Source organism: Battus philenor, unplaced genomic scaffold (assembly GCF_028537555.1).
Source record: "Battus philenor isolate CCGP_79_NKW_IND1 unplaced genomic scaffold, ilBatPhil1.0.hap1 SCAF_9, whole genome shotgun sequence".
In the NCBI taxonomy this organism is placed as follows: Eukaryota; Metazoa; Arthropoda; class Insecta; order Lepidoptera; family Papilionidae; genus Battus; species Battus philenor.
This window is the reverse complement of record NW_027181759.1, coordinates 856,823-876,352: the sequence shown is the minus strand read 5'-3', so window position 1 is coordinate 876,352 and position 19,530 is coordinate 856,823. Positions and strand designations below refer to the sequence as shown.

General features: G+C 39.9%; 1 protein-coding gene across 2 annotated transcripts in view; it reads left to right on the top strand.

Moving 5' to 3' along the window:
* The window catches only part of LOC137932184 (monocarboxylate transporter 9-like), an 87,777-nt gene that overhangs the window by 62,078 nt on the left and 6,169 nt on the right, over positions 1–19,530 (top strand). For both annotated transcript variants that reach the window (XM_068775781.1, XM_068775780.1), the window contains exons 2-3: positions 10,001–11,623; positions 12,908–13,141. In XM_068775781.1, coding sequence (XP_068631882.1) covers positions 10,100–11,623; positions 12,908–13,141 — 1,758 coding nt within the window. In that variant the 5' untranslated portion in view covers positions 10,001–10,099. The remainder of the gene's footprint in view (positions 1–10,000; positions 11,624–12,907; positions 13,142–19,530) is intronic.

Here is a 19,530-nt window from a genome sequence, read left to right as displayed (position 1 = left end):
TTGTTTAATATTGAACGTTTAATATCAGACGCGCGTCGCTTGGACACGACCAGCATTAAATATCTTTTTTTTTATGAGACCTCCGCTATTGGGACCTCTCCTTCCCCTATTTTTTGGGAGCAGGGTTTTTTATTTCTATCTTAACAATTTTTTCACATGAATTTTTTATTTTCGTCCTTGTCTTCCATAGTTCACAATATCTTATTTTTCTTCCTTCTATCATTCCATAATTCCATCTTCCTTTCTAAATCATTCCATTCCTTTCATTCGTCCTCAAACACTTCAGTTGTATTTTCTATTGCAGTATCACAGCTTTATTTAGTTTATTTATTTTTCTCACGTACATCAATTTTACATTTTTTTTTATTTTAACTTCAATAAATCTATCTTAATAAGTTTAAACATATAATAAGACTTACAATATTTTATGTTTAACTATGTTTTATTCCTATTAATAACATATTGTGCAAATTTCCTGAAGAATTTGAGGACGGACTCTCTTGCATCATTTTCCATTATAAGCATTAAATATCGTGCTGTTCGATTTGTAGATCTATCTGTTCCATGTATTTATACAAGTCAACATAAATTATCCGGGTTTTATTGCATCAAGGCATAAGATAATATCCCATATAGAAGTTAATTCGATACTGACTTCGATCAAGTCTAACTTTGATGGCGCTATGATATAAAAGTGATCCAATGTAGTCACCATCTTCACCATCTCAGCTATAAGACCCCAGAGATTTACAATTGGATTTTTGGGACCATTTTCTTCGGGGTCTTTTTTATATAGTAACTGTTTTATCTCCGTAAGAAAAGGACCAATATTTAGCCAATTCTGCACATTAGACACATGTGGCTAAATATTGGTCCTTTTCTTACTTAGGATGGACTTCCGCAAAATAACGCCTGATTCCATTAAATGTTTCATCTCCATCTTTCGTCCTTCTCAATGTCTTTCATTCTTTCTTCTGATATCCTTCACAGTATCTGTCATTCCTTTTCATACATCGCCTCTCGTCCTTTAGTCCAGGTTTATAGAATTTTAAGTTAATTTTTTTTATTTCTTTATTTATTTCTTACTATATATACCGCATTTAATTTACATTACTAATACGAAAGCTACTTCATAACTTTTGTATATTATTTTTATTATTATTATTATTCTAATAAGACCGGTTAGAAGTGGGTTGCATCTAACTTCTATAGAAAAATACGTATACAAATAAGAAAATGAACAAAAATGTCAAATTAAAATCAAGGAGAGGGCGTAGTGTGTAAGAACTGAGAATGGAAGAGAAGAGAATTTGAAAGAGAGAAAGAAATCGTGAAGAACATGAGAAGAGAACGGTAGTAAAAATTAAATTGATAAATTATTTCACGTCCTTGTTATAGCTATAAAATAGGGGAACCAGAGACCTCTAAAAGCGGGGGCCAAAAAAAAACACCGAAATGCTTTAACAAAGTCGTCTGTTTAAATTATGGGTAAATGTCCTGTACTGAGCATGCAAAAATAACAAATTACTAAATAAACAAGCTACAAAAGCATCTGTGATGTACAAATCTATATTAGTTTGAGACATATTTACTAATGTAACTCGAACAGATGTTTAAGAACGAACGCTTCGAGTAATAACCTCGTACACAAGGACAGACGAAACTCCATCGCTACGCTGTGACAAATTTGAAATCATTTCCGCAGTCGGTCTAAAATTGGAATTATAGTCACATTATTTAAAAATTACACATGATATTTTTTTAAGTCAGGAAGACAAAATAAGATTAAATTGATTTATTTAACATTGGAAGTTTTGACAGAACTGTTATTTTCGTTAACCTTTTTTAATCAATGTTATTTTTGACTTTGCTTCGTAAGGTTGCGGAGGAGATGTAACATAGATGGTGTAAGTTCGAGATAGTACTCGGTTAGAATTTCCGAGAACCGTACACAAAAATGTATAAATAACTTTAAGGTCACGCGTGTTTAAGACACTTCTTGATCCTCGAGTTCCGTGTTTTTGTTTAGAGGGTTCTGTAACTCATGCTTTGTAATAATAATATAAATTAAATTTTCTTTAATAATGTATATTTACTATGATCTGCATTTACAAATCAAAGTTTTGACTGCAAAAAGTATCTAATTCATTTGTAATAAACGAAATCAGATTTTACAATTAAATTCCGCAAAATATTATTGGACTACATTTTGCAAAATTTAAAACTCGTGTTAAAATAAATTGACGGAAAAAGATTATTATTCAATAAACGAATATTTAAATGATAAGAATCCTTGGCAGTGATGTCGTCTGATTATTTTGATTTCATTTAGGCTATATCTGATAAATTGTATAAATCTGTATTGTTAAACTTTACTAATAGATGTGTTGTTGTTGAGTTTCTTCCTGCTTCTTCTCCACAATTATAACACCTCAAGGAGCACAGTAGAACCAAAAATAAAATAGATAATAAATTGGCGATCAGAAAGAGTTCTGTCAGAATATTCCATATTGAATAAATGAATTTTATGTTTTTAACTTTTATCCGTTTTTTACTTTAAGGGGCTCGTATCTTTAAAATTGAAACATAATGCAATGCAATACATTCTTTAGTTGTCAAGAAAGATCACAAATTCAAAACGCTTACAGGCACTTTAGGTATTTTACGAACTAGAGTAGAGTCAAAAATAAAATTGATTAAAAATAATAATAAGTTGACGATCAATAAGTGTTCTGTTACAAGTTCCAATGTTGAATAAACGAATTACATATTTATCTTTATTAAAAATCAGAAATCCCCCTATATTATTTTATGAAGCATTCTCATATTACGTGATTTCATGTCCATCATATATAAAGTGGATCTGGGGATTTTAGTGTATTTAGTTAAAGTGTAATTTAAGACTCTTAGCAAAGTGGGTTCCTATGACGTCACGACACGACCCATCGGCCGATCCTTTGGGAAATCATTTAATATGGAAGCGGTGAAATCGACGGAGAAATTTTTGCCTAAAATATATAAAAACATTCCACGTATACCTGTGTATAAAATATCTTTATTAAAGTAAGCATTTACATGCGCTTTTGTGTCGTCGATTATTTTAACATTATAAGCAGTAAGCTACCGGCTTGAACGCTGATCTGTTGAGAAGAGTCGGCCAGAAACTTAACAGTTGCTCTTTTAAATGTAATTTAACAATTATTAATTTGTACATTATAATATCAATCATGTAAATGAGCCATCAAACCACATTCCATATATTTCGATCAACTAAGAACTATTGAATGCTGTAATAAGATTTATTTAATAATACACCTATCTCCCGATTTACACGGTAGATACGTCCCTGAGAAAAACGTGTAAATCGAAAAGCTTGCAGAAAATGCATAATTATGCTATTCAACAGTCGTGATTTTTTCAATATTTTTAGGAGTACACAGAAATGAAAATAAAATGCATTGAAAAGTTAAAATATTTAATATATTACGGAAACACTGTTTTTTAATTTAATTACAATACATTAAACAGAAGAACAAAAAATAAAACCAAAGGTGTTTTAGTATCCTTTATCACTGTCAGAAATTACTCTCATTTCTCTTCTTTTTTTTCGGAATCGAAGGCTCGAATTCACTTTCATCACTCGAAGTTATTTGTGCCGATTCGATGTTTGAAGCATAAATATTTACATTATGAGAGACGGTAATAAAATCGGTTATTAAAACAAAAAAAAAACTTCTTTGGAAAACCGTGTAAAAGCGAAAACGTGTAAAATAAGTACCGTGTAAATCGGGGGATAGGTGTATACTTTAAATTTTAGATTTAAAACTATGAATTCGGAGGTCTAAGATATCTCGTGGAACTATATTATATATGCATAAACTGTACCTATGAGTAAAAAACCTTCATGCTGGATTAGAATAAGGTTTTTATCATTTTTTTTACTCTGAAAGAAAGATTCTGTGAATTGAAATATATTTAAAAACATTGTTAATATATGTGAATTGAGTGTGGTAGTCAAGCGGTAGTAGACTGAGACTTGCGATTGTAATTCGCAGGTTTGATTTCTGCTACACATTCTTATATAATTCAGACTCTGTGCATTAGTTATATAGAATGGCCACTACCCACAAACATCTAATATATAAAATTCTCGTGTCACGGTGTTCGAACTTGAACTCCTCTGAAACGGCTTGACCGATTTTTACCAAATTTTATATGCGTATTTAGTAGGTCTGAGAATCGGCTACTATCTATTTTTCATACCCCTAAGTGATAAGGGTTGTTCACCCTTAAATTTTTTTTTTATTTTTTTGACGATATTTTTTGTTTTTATTTTTTTATGATACAACATACAAAAATACATACAACCCTAAATTTTCACCCCTCTACGATCAACCCTTATTTTTAAATTAAAAATTATTTTTTTTTTTTTACAAAACAACGTTTGCGGGATCAGCTAGTGTTTATATATAATGGTTAGCAGCGTCTTCTGCTTACCATAATACCAAATTGGCATCACCAACCCACTTGCCAAGCATGGCAATTATAGTATATTACGTAGTATATTTGGAAGACACCTATGCCTTGAAGTGGGCGTTAATATAAAACTTTATTATATAGGGTAATAGGATATAAGTGTCAAGTTATGAAGGAGTGAATGTATAGTTCATTTACTGTCATGGTACAATCTATTCAAAAATCAACGGTTTCAAAAATTATAAACAACGCGAGACAAAGTGTTTTTAATATTCATTATTATATTTAAACTAACTGATTCCGAAAACGTTGTTTTGCAAAAAAAAGAGTTTTTAATTAACAAATTAAAAATAAGTGTTGATCGTAGAAGGGTAAAAATTTAGGGTTGTATGTATTTTTGTATTTTCAAAAAAAAATTAAAACAATTTTTTTTCCAAAAAATAAAAATTAGGTTCACCCTTAACATTAAGGGGGATGAAAAATAGATGTCGTGCGATTCTCCACCCTAGCCGATATGCGCGCTAAGATTCACGAAAATCGGTCGAGCCGTTTCGGATTTCAATCACGCACACCGTGACACGAAAATTTTATACATTAGATACCGTCCTTCCAATTTAAAAACGCAGCTACATATAGCTAACAATGATATTACAATGCGTTATTGATCGACAGACAGACCGAGTGTCTGTGGGAAATTATGACCTCACGACGCAATGAAAAAAGTTCTCTTAAGGTCTATATGATCCCACAACGCACTAGTTGAAACTCGCGTACGAACAGCGACGCAGTTACCGTGTAAAGTTAAATTGGGTGTAATTTATATAAATTATATTTTACTGCCTTATGATTACACCAATTAATAGTATATATGTATCTAAATATAATACGCCATAGAAGTCATGATTATAAGTTACAATTAAATGGATTGTTTGTTAGAAACTCTCCGCGTGAGTTGCGAGTGAAAAATGAAATGGACGGGATGTATTCGAATGGACCCATTTGCGTAATTACATCTCGTTCGTGTACTAGCAAATGCAACGCACTTAGAACAAGCAACGTACTTCATTGCACTGTGGCAGTCGTAAACATATTCTAATATGTTCTTGGAAATTAAAATAACACAATTAAATAAGCCCTATAATAAATTCAAGGTCAATGTGGCAATGTTTATTATTGATCACAGTGTATATTCCATTTATAGAATGTAATTAAAATGTTTTGAAAAAATCTTAAACATATGTAAATTATAAGAATACTTACGTGCATCCAGAGAGTAATGCAGAGATATACAAGGCGTTTTAAATTAGAACTGAGGAGATCCATAGATGAACCAAGAAGACAGATGTAGATTGAAGAATTGCTCATCTGGAAAGGCAGCGGCCTGGACACATTATAGTTTAGCATAAAAAAGACCACGAGGCGGTAGACCTGTGTCAATGTAACCTCTGCTAGGGGTCCGACGATAGATTCACCGCTTTGCAATGTGCCTCTGTAGGCTAAAATGATGATAATCATCATAAAATCTGAAAAAGGCCCACTGCAAGGCAAAGCTCACTACCCAAAGCTTGCCAAGATGATCGGTCTTAATTCCGGATCTTAATTAACGGATGTTAATTATGCCGTCGATCTATCTAGTTGGGGAGGGGGGGTTATTTTTTCGTTTCGGTGGGGGAAATCTTCTGGTATTCAAGATGCCCTGCCTCTGGGGGGAGGACAGGGGTATGTGGGATTCGTACCCACTAAAACCCCCCCCAGTGGTCGCCCTCTGCGCTAAACGAGGGACCGCGGTATCTCCCGATCAGGGATCGCCACGCGGTCTTCGCTCGCGCTGTGCTATTTTTCGATAGCCCGTCCCGGGGTATGCGTGGATACACTACCCCCGAAACCCTCGTGGGGAGGGGGGGCTTACCCAACCCGCATCTACTGGCTCGTCGCCATTCGAGAACCTTTCGACCCCAACGACCATCGGTTGCACTAGCGATCACTGCCACTTCAGACGGGCAGTTCTTCGAGCTACGTCGGTGATCGTGGTTTTTCTGCGGATGTCCATATATATGTGTATATATATATATATATATATATATATATATATATATATATATATATATATATACACACACATATACACACACACACACACACACACACACACAACACCGGCCCCTCTGTATGCTGGATACTGCGGGGAAAATACTAGAACGTATTATCCACAGCAGGATCGAAGCAGCAGTTGAACCCCACCTAGCTAACTCACAGTATGGGTTCAGAAAAGGCCGGTCTACGCTGGACGCTATAGAGCAAGTAGTCAATATAGCAAAACTAGCAGTGTCTGGGAAAAGATGGAAGAGAGGCTCGATAAAATACTGCCTGGTTGCCACCTTGGACATTAAAAATGCCTTTAACTCAGCAAAATGGGAGGTCATCATGGGGGCACTTAGCTCACTGAATGTACCTCTATACCTACGTAAAATAGTCGCTAGTTACTTCTCTGATAGGGTCCTCATATACACTACGGAAATCGGGACGGAGGAGTACAAAGTCACCGGAGGCGTCCCACAGGGGTCAGTACTAGGGCCACTTTTGTGGAACGCTATGTACGATGGACTCCTAAAGAAACATCTACCCAGCGAAACTAAACTCGTCGCATTCGCTGATGATCTAGCAGTCGTTATAGTAGCGAAACACGTGGAGGAAGTGAAGTGGGCATTTGAAAGATCCTTCCAAGTAATCACCCTGTGGATGAGGTCAGTCGGACTAGAACTGGCTGAACAGAAGACGGAAGCAGTGCTCATTACTGGCAGGAGAGTTGCGGAGACCATCACACTCAATGTCGGCAGCTGTGAAATCGCAACTCAACCAGCTATACGGTACCTAGGAGTAATGATCGACCATAGGGTAAACTTTAAAGATCAGGCTGAGAGAGCAGCAGCGAAAGCGTCTCTGGTGACAGCTAAACTCTGCCGACTCATGCCTAATGTCGGAGGTCCCAAGCAAAACAGAAGGAAGTTATTAGCGTCGGTGACTACGTCAGTGCTTATGTACGGAGTACCCATATGGTCCGACGCACTGAGCAAACAGGAGTCCCGACGGAAAATCGCCTCTGTTTATAGAGTCAGTACTCTACGGGTAGCTAGCGCCTTTCGTACAGTATCGGAGGATGCAGCATGCGTGATAGCAGGTATGGTTCCTGTTGCGCTTCTTGCAGACGAAAGAACTGATCTGTACCGTAGCAAAAAAAGCAAATCAGACCCAACTTCAGCTGAACTTAGAATTCGGGGAAGACTGAAAAGCTTGCAACAGTGGCAATCGTCCTGGGATAAGTCGACGAAAGGAAAATGGACGCGTAAGCTTATACCAAACCTAGAGCCATGGGTGAACCGAGATCATGGAGAGTTGAACTACTACCTGACTCAGATGATATCCGGCCACGGCTGTTATCGAGCGTATCTCCATAGGTTCAAATACGAAGATTCCCCTGACTGTCCTAATTGTGTCGGAATGATTGAAGATGCAGAGCATGTCTTTTTCGTCTGCCCCCGATTTAACGAAGCCAGGAGGTCTTGGGAAGAAGGTGTAGGATGCAAAATCTATCCTGAAACTCTGATAGCTACAATGCTATCCTCGCCTTCGGCCTGGGAACTTACGAGCGCGTACTGTACGACGGTGCTAAAGGAGTTGCGTAAAATAGAGCAAGAGCGGAGGAAGTTGGCCTGAACAGCCACTCTATCAGAGAAAGCTGCGGCTAAATCCCCCCCGCGAAGTAATGCCTAACGGCCATGCCGTGGGGACCAGGGATACCGAAGAGAGAGGATTGTTTTTAGTCGGTATTGATCTAGATCGAGTCCGACATACGGGGCACCAACATCAGGCCCTATGATACGTAAACGTATTTTTAAACCTCTATAAAAAAAAAAAAAAAAAAAAAAAAAAAAAAAAAAAAAAAAAAAAAAAAAAAAAAAAAACACACACACAACATGTACACGTCTCTTTATAACCATTATGAACTATTTTCTAGAAGGTTTATAATACATATAAAGTTACTGCTCATACTATAACTTTCCTACATATATATAAGAAACTATTTTCATAGAAACATCAGCAAACAAGACAAGTTGTTAAAAGTTAAATGACTATCACGAACTCTTAAGGCTTGAATTTAGACATTCATTTTTGTTACTAAATTCCCAGATTGTGTATATAAATAATCAATTAATATTTCAACGATATATATTATTATATGTCTTAAATCATCCAAATAAATATAAACTTTATTTTGAGACACCGACTTAGCTTTATGCTATCGAAACTCAAGACGCACATTGTACGCGTGTTACATACATCACCATTGTGATTTAATAAACGTCTAGTGCGTGTTCCGCAACAATTGAATACTTTGATCGTCCTCAACGTGTAATGGGTTTCCTCTGCCACCAATAGGCTAGTTGGCATTTTTGGTATTGGCAACTGGCCTCATCCTGTTACTGTCTGTTGAATTGTTCAACTCTTCCGGGATCCGTGTTAAAAGATATGTTTGAAAGTTATCACACTTGATACAGCGATGAAGTTTAGTCCAAATCTCATGCATGTACTTGTGATATCTGTTATCTAAAACAGTGAAGGTTTTAACACAGAAATAGTAAATAATTCTTAACTTGATACTATAGTGGGTTACATTTACGTATTTAATGATTAAGAATTGAAATAAATAAATAAAAATAATAATGATAATAAATAGTGTATTAAACCGAATTCAAATTCAAAATTCTTTATTTCAAATAGGTCTTACTTATGTGTATTTATGACACGTCTATTATACATCCATTATACCGCTCTAAGTGAAACGTGGCCGCCCAAAGCAAACTTGACGGCGGACGATCACTGCAGAAGTGAAAGCAGTTGGAATGACGTGGAGTGAAGTAAAGCGCGAGGTTCAAGATCGCTCGGGATGGCGACGTACTGTGAACGCCTTCTGCCCCATTTTGGGGATATAGGAATTAAAAATTATACCGCTTTCCGAAGATACTCGACAATTGTTCTTTTCAAAAAGTAATAATTTTTGATATAAGATCTTGTATTTTTTGAGAGCAGATTGAAATAGAGTAGATAGACTCCCAAGAATCTTTGTCATTTAAATATTACTCAACTGTGTAGTACTCCTTAAGAAATAGATGGGTTTAGAATAAAAGTAATAAGTATAGTATGTTTCTTTTTAATAGTGGCCTCTGTTTTTCGTGGCCGCTCGTTTCCTCTGTCATGTGTGGCAGGGATGTTACATTTCGGGTAAATAAGTTTTTTAGGTTTAATAAAAAAAATTACATGCTCCTTCCTTCCTTTACAATATATTTTATGTCTTATTATTCACCCTTCAAACGTTCTATCTTTCTTCATTTGCAAATCTTCTTCCATACATCATCTTCCCTCGTCTACATTACCTATCACAATTTTACATTATATATGTAATACACAGATATTTATGACTCATATTTATATAATGTGGCTAAAATATGATTATTTTGTTCGGCAGCATGAGGTCGCGGCGGCGGTGCGGTGTCCGCATGGAAGGAAAGCGATCTGCTGAGCTCGCGCTGCACAGGCAGGCGCCCGCTCGCCGCGCCGCGCCGGCATGGACCCGTCGCCGGAGCCCGCGCACCGTCGGCCGCTCCAAGGAGGACCCCGCCAAACCGACGCAGAGGCCCCGCCCGCGGAGGCCTTAGGCCCGCGCACGCTCGCCTCCATCCCCGAGAGCGAACCCTTACTCACTGGCCTCAGTATCGTCGGTGAGAATGCCTCGCGCAAGCCCAACGGCCGCCTGCACGTGCAGTTCGACGCGCAGTCCCCGCCCGCTAATGGCTCCGTGTCCGGATCCAGCTCTACGTCCAGTTCAGATGACGAGGACCTGTCGATTGCAGAGGCCCGCCCACCCGACGGAGGGTGGGGCTGGGTTGTCGTCTTCGCGTCCTTCATGGTCAATCTCATCGCAGACGGCATCACGTTTAGTTTCGGCGTATTCTACCCGCATTTTCTTGAATATTTCGGGGAGGGGAAAGGCAAGACGGCTCTGATTGCAGGGATTTTCATGGCGATGCCCCTGCTCTCTGGTCCAATCGCCAGTTTCCTGACGGACAGGTACGGCTGCCGTCGCATGACGATTTTCGGAGCCATTCTGGCCTCTATTGGATTCGTGATTTCAGCCTTCGTGGATAATGTGGAGACTTTGTTCCTCACGTTCGGAATAATGGCTGGGTTCGGTTTGAGTTTATGCTACGTGGCAGCGGTGGTAATCGTCGCTTACTATTTCGAGAAGAAGCGATCTCTGGCCACCGGCATCTCAGTCTGCGGGAGTGGTATCGGAACGTTTATCTTCGCCCCATTGACGCATGTTCTACTAGATGAGTACGGATGGCGGGGCACTACATTGATACTCGCTGGGTTTTTCCTCAACATGGCTGTGTGCGGATTGCTTTTCCGCGATTTACCGTGGACGGCGACGATGCACGAGGAGAAAGCGAAAGAGAGAAAACGAAGAAGAGAAAGGAAGAGAAACAAGCGTCTGGCGGCATCGGCTGACAGTTTTTCGGACAGTAAAAGCAGTGCCGCTGGTTCTACAAAGGTTGCCGAGACGGCTGACATAGAGACTGTATCTTCGCCTATAGTGCCACAGTTCAGTTCCCTTGTAGACCTTCCTACTTACATGACAGGAGGAGAAGGTGTCTCCCTCGAGGTGTTTGAACTGATGTCAAACAAAGGCAGAGCGTACGCCATCATGGCGCAGAATTATCCAGGGATGATGTTGCCTTCTAGAAGCTTCAGCGACAGTGGTAGACTACACGAGCAGTCTCCTCCTAGAGCCCTGATGTCCCCGGGGACAGCGTCACCCGGCCCTCTTTCCCCGTCATCGGTGCCCCCACCTCCGGAGAACACGAGCACATCTGTCCCTCTCAGCGATAAAGCGGCCGTCGCCCTGTGGCTAAGACGGCAAGCTGGTGGCAGTACAAAGAAACCGCCGGCGTTTTTGAAAGATTTGAGGATACACCGACATTCGTTGACGTATAGAGGCGCCATGTTGAATATAAACAGATATAGGCTGCGTGCTTCGTCGTGCCCGAACATCTTCAGGAATTCCATGACCACCATTGCCAAGGAAAAGGTGAGAATTTCATATAATTTTACTTGTCTCTCTTATCTACATTGTTGACACTAAACAGTCACTGGAGGGTCTATATCGACCAGCTTAGTTTAATACCGGTACGATTTCTGTCAAAAACTTTTTGCCAAAAAAAATTCTTTTGTTTAGTACATTCATAGATGATGAACCGTTTTAGTATGAAAATCACCGATTTTGATAAGAAGAATGATCTTTTTATTTTCCACGTATTCACACAAATGCCACGTGGCAATACATGGTGATTAGTTATAAGTGTAAAAGCTTATTGGTGAATGCATGGTTCATTTGATGACAATTAATGTATGGTAATATAGTAAAAAACTTTTTAAAAATTCAGTCTTTTCAATTCATTTTAAAAATACTTCATATTAAATTAGAATATTGTTAGCTATCTTTCATCATCATTTATTTAGAAACCACCTTAATAACTGCATTATATCCATAACTGTTTTTCATTTTAATTTATCTGACAATACGACGAGTAACGAATTGATCCCAATTAAAGATATTTTTGATTTATAAAAAAAAACAAGTTTGTTTTTTTTTTGAGATCAGAGCACATTAGTTAACCTAGCATTTTGTATAACTTTGTCGTTTCAGTCCATAGATACCCACTTCAATGCATTGGTCTCCCCCAAAGATATCTATGGGGGGATATACCATAACCACGATTGGCAGGCGGGTTGCACATTGCAGTATAGTATTGTTGTACACAGAACACGCTGCTTATCCTCTTGAAACTTGTTTGTGAGCAGTGACGATCCTATATAATTAATGCACAGTGTGAATTATATAAGATTGTATATCGGGAATCGAATCTGACATACGATCGTAAGTCACAGTCCCCCTCCGCTTGGTCACCACTGTTCAAATCCTTTTGGATAAAAATATGTCATATAAAAGAAGCTATATTTAATCCTAGTTTCATTATTATAGACATTTTAATAGCACGTCCAGTGCTTAACGCCTCATCTAAATTTCCAATAGGATCGGTTGAAGGCTTGCAATCACTTCTTTACGACGACTTTGACAAGGTAATTTGTCCACCTTGTGGGTTGATGTCTCACTTTGCATATCCGTGGTCTCCGCGCTAGAACCTATAAGGCTCCAGCGGCTGTTCTGTGCGCTTGTCCAGTCCCATTTTTAGTCAATACATTGGGCTATATCGGTGTCTTTTGCACATTCGAGATCCTAGTGCCTTTTCGAAGGTACTCGAGGTAAAAATTGTATGCATAATGAAATCGAAATGATATGTCAATATTCCAGGTGCAGTGGTACGCGGGTTTGTGGGACTTCTGGGACCTGGCGGTGGACGTGCTCGACTTCTCCCACTTCCGGAACCCCGCGTTCCTGGTGTTCACGGTGTCCAACTTCCTGTTGTACATGTGGTACGACGTGCCATACGTGTACATACCGGACTGTGCTATCGGTATAGGCTTCGACGAGTCCCAGGCCTCTATACTCATCTCGATGATCGGGATCCTCAACATGTTCGGAGAGGTGAGTGCATCAAGTCTAACCTGATTCACCTAGACCAGTGTTTCCCAACCTTTTTTGTGCCATGCCCCACATAAGCCATTCTAAAATTCTTTCGCCCCTCATGTAACATACATCATTTCAATATTAAAGAAATAGAGTTAAGATAGCGTCGACTCCCTTTTGGAATTGCCCCTGTGGGGCGTGGGCCAACTTTGAGAAACACTGACCTAGAGTTTTATATTCTCACTGGAATTGAAACCAATTGTCAACAATACAATACATTCTTTTTGCGTTGCCATGTCAGCAATCATATTAAATCTGAAGTGAAAACGTTACACGAATATTGAATTAATTTTGACTTATTTTATTGATTAAAATAAATAACCAACTTGAAAACCTTCGTGGGATCACGCACGAAATCTTTGCTAAACATTATCACATGATCATATGTATAGTTTAGGATCCTATAAAGGACATACAGATGAATATTCATTTTTATATATATAGATATGTGACATGTTATGACTTCATTTTCGTAGAGCTACTCGCTAACTGACAGCGACGCACACGAGATATTTCAGAACAGTGAACCCCAAGTGGTCTTAGTCTACCTGCCCATTTTAGATACGTAATTTAGAATGTGACTGGCATATACATATTTTAGGGAAAAAATAATGTCGTTTGTGTCGACAATTTTTACAGAAAAACCGATTGATTTCTACCGCACTGGCATTGAAAATTTGTATACTAGATGCCAAAAGGTTGTTGATAACGAAGGTGAATATATTGTCGAATATATAGTCGTGTGAATTTAACTTAAGAAAGCGACATTCATTTCCGGTCCCTCTAATATCTACATATCTCTCTCTCTCTATATATATATATAGACATTAGCGTCCGTGTCCTTGTTTTCCATTTACGTTTATAATTTCCGATTTTTACGCTCGTATTTTTGCATTTTAGTGTTTAAGTAAATAAGCAAGTCTGTTGATCTATTTACCGATGTACTAATAATGTACTGTTTACAAGATTCCTACGACCACTTCCTCATCCCTATTTAATATTGCTATAGTCGGGCTATACGCCACTATTTGTGCGCTATATGTATTTTCAATTTTGAATATACTTACGTTAGATATTAATTCATACTATCTCATTTGAATACAGTAAAAATATAACATCGTATTGTCCCGTCTATGTTATATTTCGTCAAGTGACCTTAATCCATATCTTCGCGTCTCTATCTGTGACCCGAGTTCATACACCAACGTCCGACCAAGGATCTTATCTTTCTCTTATCGATAACGCTGCATGACAACGTAATTATAACGCGAACTTATCATAAAAATTAAAACGTACATTACTAGAAGCTTCCGTAATTGAACTGATAATTATATTACGTAATACACCAAATTTAATTACTATTACATAGTAAAAATCTATTACAATTGCTTGTAAGATGAGTAGGTATTTTTTCTAGATTGGTAGCGCGTGTATAACATCTTTCAAGGCGTCTGAATGTTAACCCTTTCCTTACCGCAGTCATTTCCGTCGAAGTGACGATATTGAACCGGGCATGTGCATTTCTAAGTGTGCACATTGCATGGCGGTAGGTTGATGTTCAAATTTTCTCATTTAACCCTTAATAGCCTAGAGTTTCAATTTTGATACCAATCTTTTAAACCGAATGTTCACATTACTATTAGTTTTTTTATAGGTTGGCTGTACGAATTTTACTGTTGTATAATATTTTTTCCAACGAAATTAAAAAAAATCTATTTTCCCCTCATCTAGACCCTCAAGCAAACACAGTGATATAAAAAAAATCACTTTCGAAAATCAGGCTATTAAGGGTTAAGTGTTACATATTTGAACTTACTGGTATATTAAGTAATTTATTTGGCTGTGATAAATCTTAAAACAAGGATGTACACATAAGACCACATTACAAGGTGGATACCTTCTAACTTCGGCGTGTACCAGACAGGGGTCGTCCAGTGGACGCCGGCTTACTCCGGCGCTGGTAACGAAATGGTTAAAAGTTGAAATATCATTGCTCATACCAAAACATTTTCAAGGATGTTTTGTCTCACACGCGTCATGTCACGATTTATGTCAAAATAGAATTCATTTGATATCATATATTAAAACTTGATTATTCATCAAACTCAAAGAGCCAATGCGGGAACGTCCTTTTGACTCCATCGAGGAGATAAAAATCGAATCGAAGGTCTTAAAGGCTATACCGAAAAAGACTATCCAGATTGTTTCTTGGACTGCAAAAAGCGTTGAAAAAAGTGAGTTTTATTACTTTGAAGGAGATGAAATTGATTTGAAGGAATTTATATTTCATAAACATATTCACATTACTTTTTGGTCACAGTATTATATACTCTCTGTATAAACACACACACACACACACACACACACACACACACACACACACACACACACACACACACACACACACACACACACACACACACACACACACACACACACACACACACACACACACACACACACACACACACACACACACACACACACACACACACACACACACACACACACACACACACACACACACACACACACACACACACACACACACACACACACACACACACACACACACACACACACACACACACACACACACACACACACACACACACACACACACACACACACACACACACACACACACACACACACACACACACACACACACACACACACACACACACACACACACACACACACACACACACACACACACACACACACACACACACACACACACACACACACACACACACACACACACACACACACACACACACACACACACACACACACACACACACACACACACACACAAACACACACACACACACACACACACACACACACACACACACACACACACACACACACACACACACACACACACACACACACACACACACACACACACACACACACACACACACACACACACACACACACAAACACACACACAAACACACAAACACACACACGCACATAGGAAAATATGTGTTAAGGCGCGTAGAACCTCCCAACGGGCTCGGAAAACACCACAATTCGAGCAGCTCTACGACAAATATAAGGAAGCGCGATTAAAATTAAATAAATCCATTAAAGAGAGCAAGAGAAACGCGTGGAAAATATTGTTGGAAGAGGTTGAAAAGAATCCATGGGGCAAGCCGTACCAGGTTGTAGTTAAACAACTGAGACATGAGAATACAACGCCCACTTGTCCTATTCTACTAGGAAGAATTGTCAGAGCTCTGTTTCCCACGCAACCAAAATCCTCCTTTCAACTAGGGATTGTGGATCCGAATGAAATCCCCCCTATTACCGAGAAGGAGCTAATGGTAGCATGCGGTAGGGTTGGAAACAACAAAGCTCCGGGACCGGATGGGATCCCCAACGTAGCTCTTAAGCAAGCTGTTATAGCAACACCAGGAGTCTTCTTGGAGGCCTACAATAGCTGCTTACTGGAAGGCACCTTCCCTACCGCGTGGAAACGACAGAGACTGGTACTTCTCCCTAAAGGTAAGAAGCCACCAGACGAGCCATCGTCATACCGGCCCCTCTGTATGCTGGATACTGCGGGGAAAATACTAGAACGTATTATCCACAGCAGGATCGAAGCAGCAGTTGAACCCCACCTAGCTAACTCACAGTATGGGTTCAGAAAAGGCCGGTCTACGCTAGACGCTATAGAGCAAGTAGTCAATATAGCAAAACTAGCAGTGTCTGGGAAAAGATGGAAGAGAGGCTCGATAAAATACTGCCTGGTTGCCACCTTGGACATTAAAAACGCCTTTAACTCAGCAAAATGGGAGGTCATCATGGGGGCACTTAGCTCACTGAATGTACCTCTATACCTACGTAAAATAGTCGCTAGTTACTTCTCTGATAGGGTCCTCATATACACTACGGAAATCGGGACGGAGGAGTACAAAGTCACCGGAGGCGTCCCACAGGGGTCAGTACTAGGGCCACTTTTGTGGAACGCTATGTACGATGGACTCCTAAAGAAACATCTACCCAGCGAAACTAAACTCGTCGCATTCGCTGATGATCTAGCAGTCGTTATAGTAGCGAAACACGTGGAGGAAGTGAAGTGGGCATTTGAAAGATCCTTCCAAGTAATCACCCTGTGGATGAGGTCAGTCGGACTAGAACTGGCTGAGCAGAAGACGGAAGCAGTGCTCATTACTGGCAGGAGAGTTGCGGAGACCATCACACTCAATGTCGGCAGCTGTGAAATCGCAACTCAACCAGCTATACGGTACCTAGGAGTAATGATCGACCATAGGCTAAACTTTAAAGATCAGGCTGAGAGAGCAGCAGCGAAGGCGTCTCTGGTGACAGCTAAACTCTGCCGACTCATGCCTAATGTCGGAGGTCCCAAGCAAAATAGAAGGAAGTTATTAGCGTCGGTGACTACGTCAGTGCTTATGTACGGAGTACCCATATGGTCCGACGCACTGAGCAAACAGGAGTCCCGACGGAAAATCGCCTCTGTTTATAGAGTCAGCACTCTACGGGTAGCTAGCGCCTTTCGTACAGTATCGGAGGATGCAGCATGCGTGATAGCAGGTATGGTTCCTGTTGCGCTTCTTGCAGACGAAAGAACTGATCTGTACCGTAGCAAAAAAAGCAAATCAGACCCAACTTCAGCTGAACTTAGAATTCGGGGAAGACTGAAAAGCTTGCAACAGTGGCAATCGTCCTGGGATAAGTCGACGAAAGGAAAATGGACGCGTAAGCTTATACCAAACCTAGAGTCATGGGTGAACCGAGATCATGGAGAGTTGAACTACTACCTGACTCAGATGATATCCGGCCATGGCTGTTACCGAGCGTATCTCCATAGGTTCAAATACGAAGATTCCCCTGACTGTCCTAATTGTGTCGGAATGATTGAAGATGCAGAGCATGTCTTTTTCGTCTGCCCCCGATTTAACGAAGCCAGGAGGTCTTGGGAAGAAGGTGTAGGATGCAAAATCTATCCTGAAACTCTGATAGCTACAATGCTATCCTCGCCTTCGGCCTGGGAACTTACGAGCGCGTACTGTACGACGGTGCTAAAGGAGTTGCGTAAAATAGAGCAAGAGCGGAGGAAGTTGGCCTGAACAGCCACTCTATCAGAGAAAGCTGCGGCTAAATCCCCCCCGCGAAGTAATGCCTAACGGCCATGCCGTGGGGACCAGGGATACCGAAGAGAGAGGATTGTTTTTAGTCGGTATTGATCTAGATCGAGTCCGACATACGGGGCACCAACATCAGGCCCTATGATACGTAAAGGTATTTTTAAACCTCTATAAAAAAAAAAAAAAACACACACACACACACACACACACACACACACACACACACACACACACACACACACACACACACACACACACACACACACACACACACACACACACACACACACACACACACAGGACTGGAAGGCGACAGGGAATGGTCGTCGCAAGCGCTCCCCTGAGGGTACCAGGTCCCACCTCAGGCGTACTTAAGTGGCCTTACTTCGGTAACCGGGGCTCTGCCGAAGCGGACTGTATATTTCCCTAGGTTCTCGTGGGAACAGCATGGATAAATTAATAAAAAAAACAAACGAAAATGAAAGTAATATGGAGCTGAAGAAGGCATTACAGCTCCACGAAAATACAATCACTGCCCTGGCGGAGTACATAAAGGGCAAATTAAACGTTCATGGAGAGATCCGCAAACATGTGGCCGCGCTAGGTACATCGTTTGCAAAGATCACCAGGGAAATTGGAAGCGTCGGAAAATCAAACGCCACCACATCCGTAGGAGAAGTGCAAACGTCACCGTCTCTATACAGATTGTATTCGGACACGACTGTAAAAGAAACCGAAGAAGAAAGCAAATCGGCAACACCGAAGAGCCGAAAAACGCGAAAAGTCAAAAGGACGGAACGCTCTTCACCCTTGGAGATCAGCCAGGCACCGAAACTGCGAAAAGCTAATACAGCGGACTTAGCAGTTACGGTAAGGCCAGAACTGAAGCCAAAGCCGCCACTTCCACACGATCACTCGGAGTGGAAAGAGGTAAAAAAGAAAAAGCAACCCAAGAAAAAAGTAGTAACGCGTCCGAGTGCTCTTATCATTCGCCCAAGCCAGAAGGATCAGTACGCCGAGATCCTTAAGCGGGTCAAAAAAGATGCTTCCGCGGATCATATAGGCAAATGTGTTGATAAAATTAGAAGGACGGCTACGGGCGATATGCTTCTTATCCTAGCGAAAAATCAAAAAGATAAAACGCAGGAGATAAGAAACACCATTTCCACAGTTCTTGGAAAAGATGCTACGGTAGTATGCAAAGTACCTGAACAGGAATTA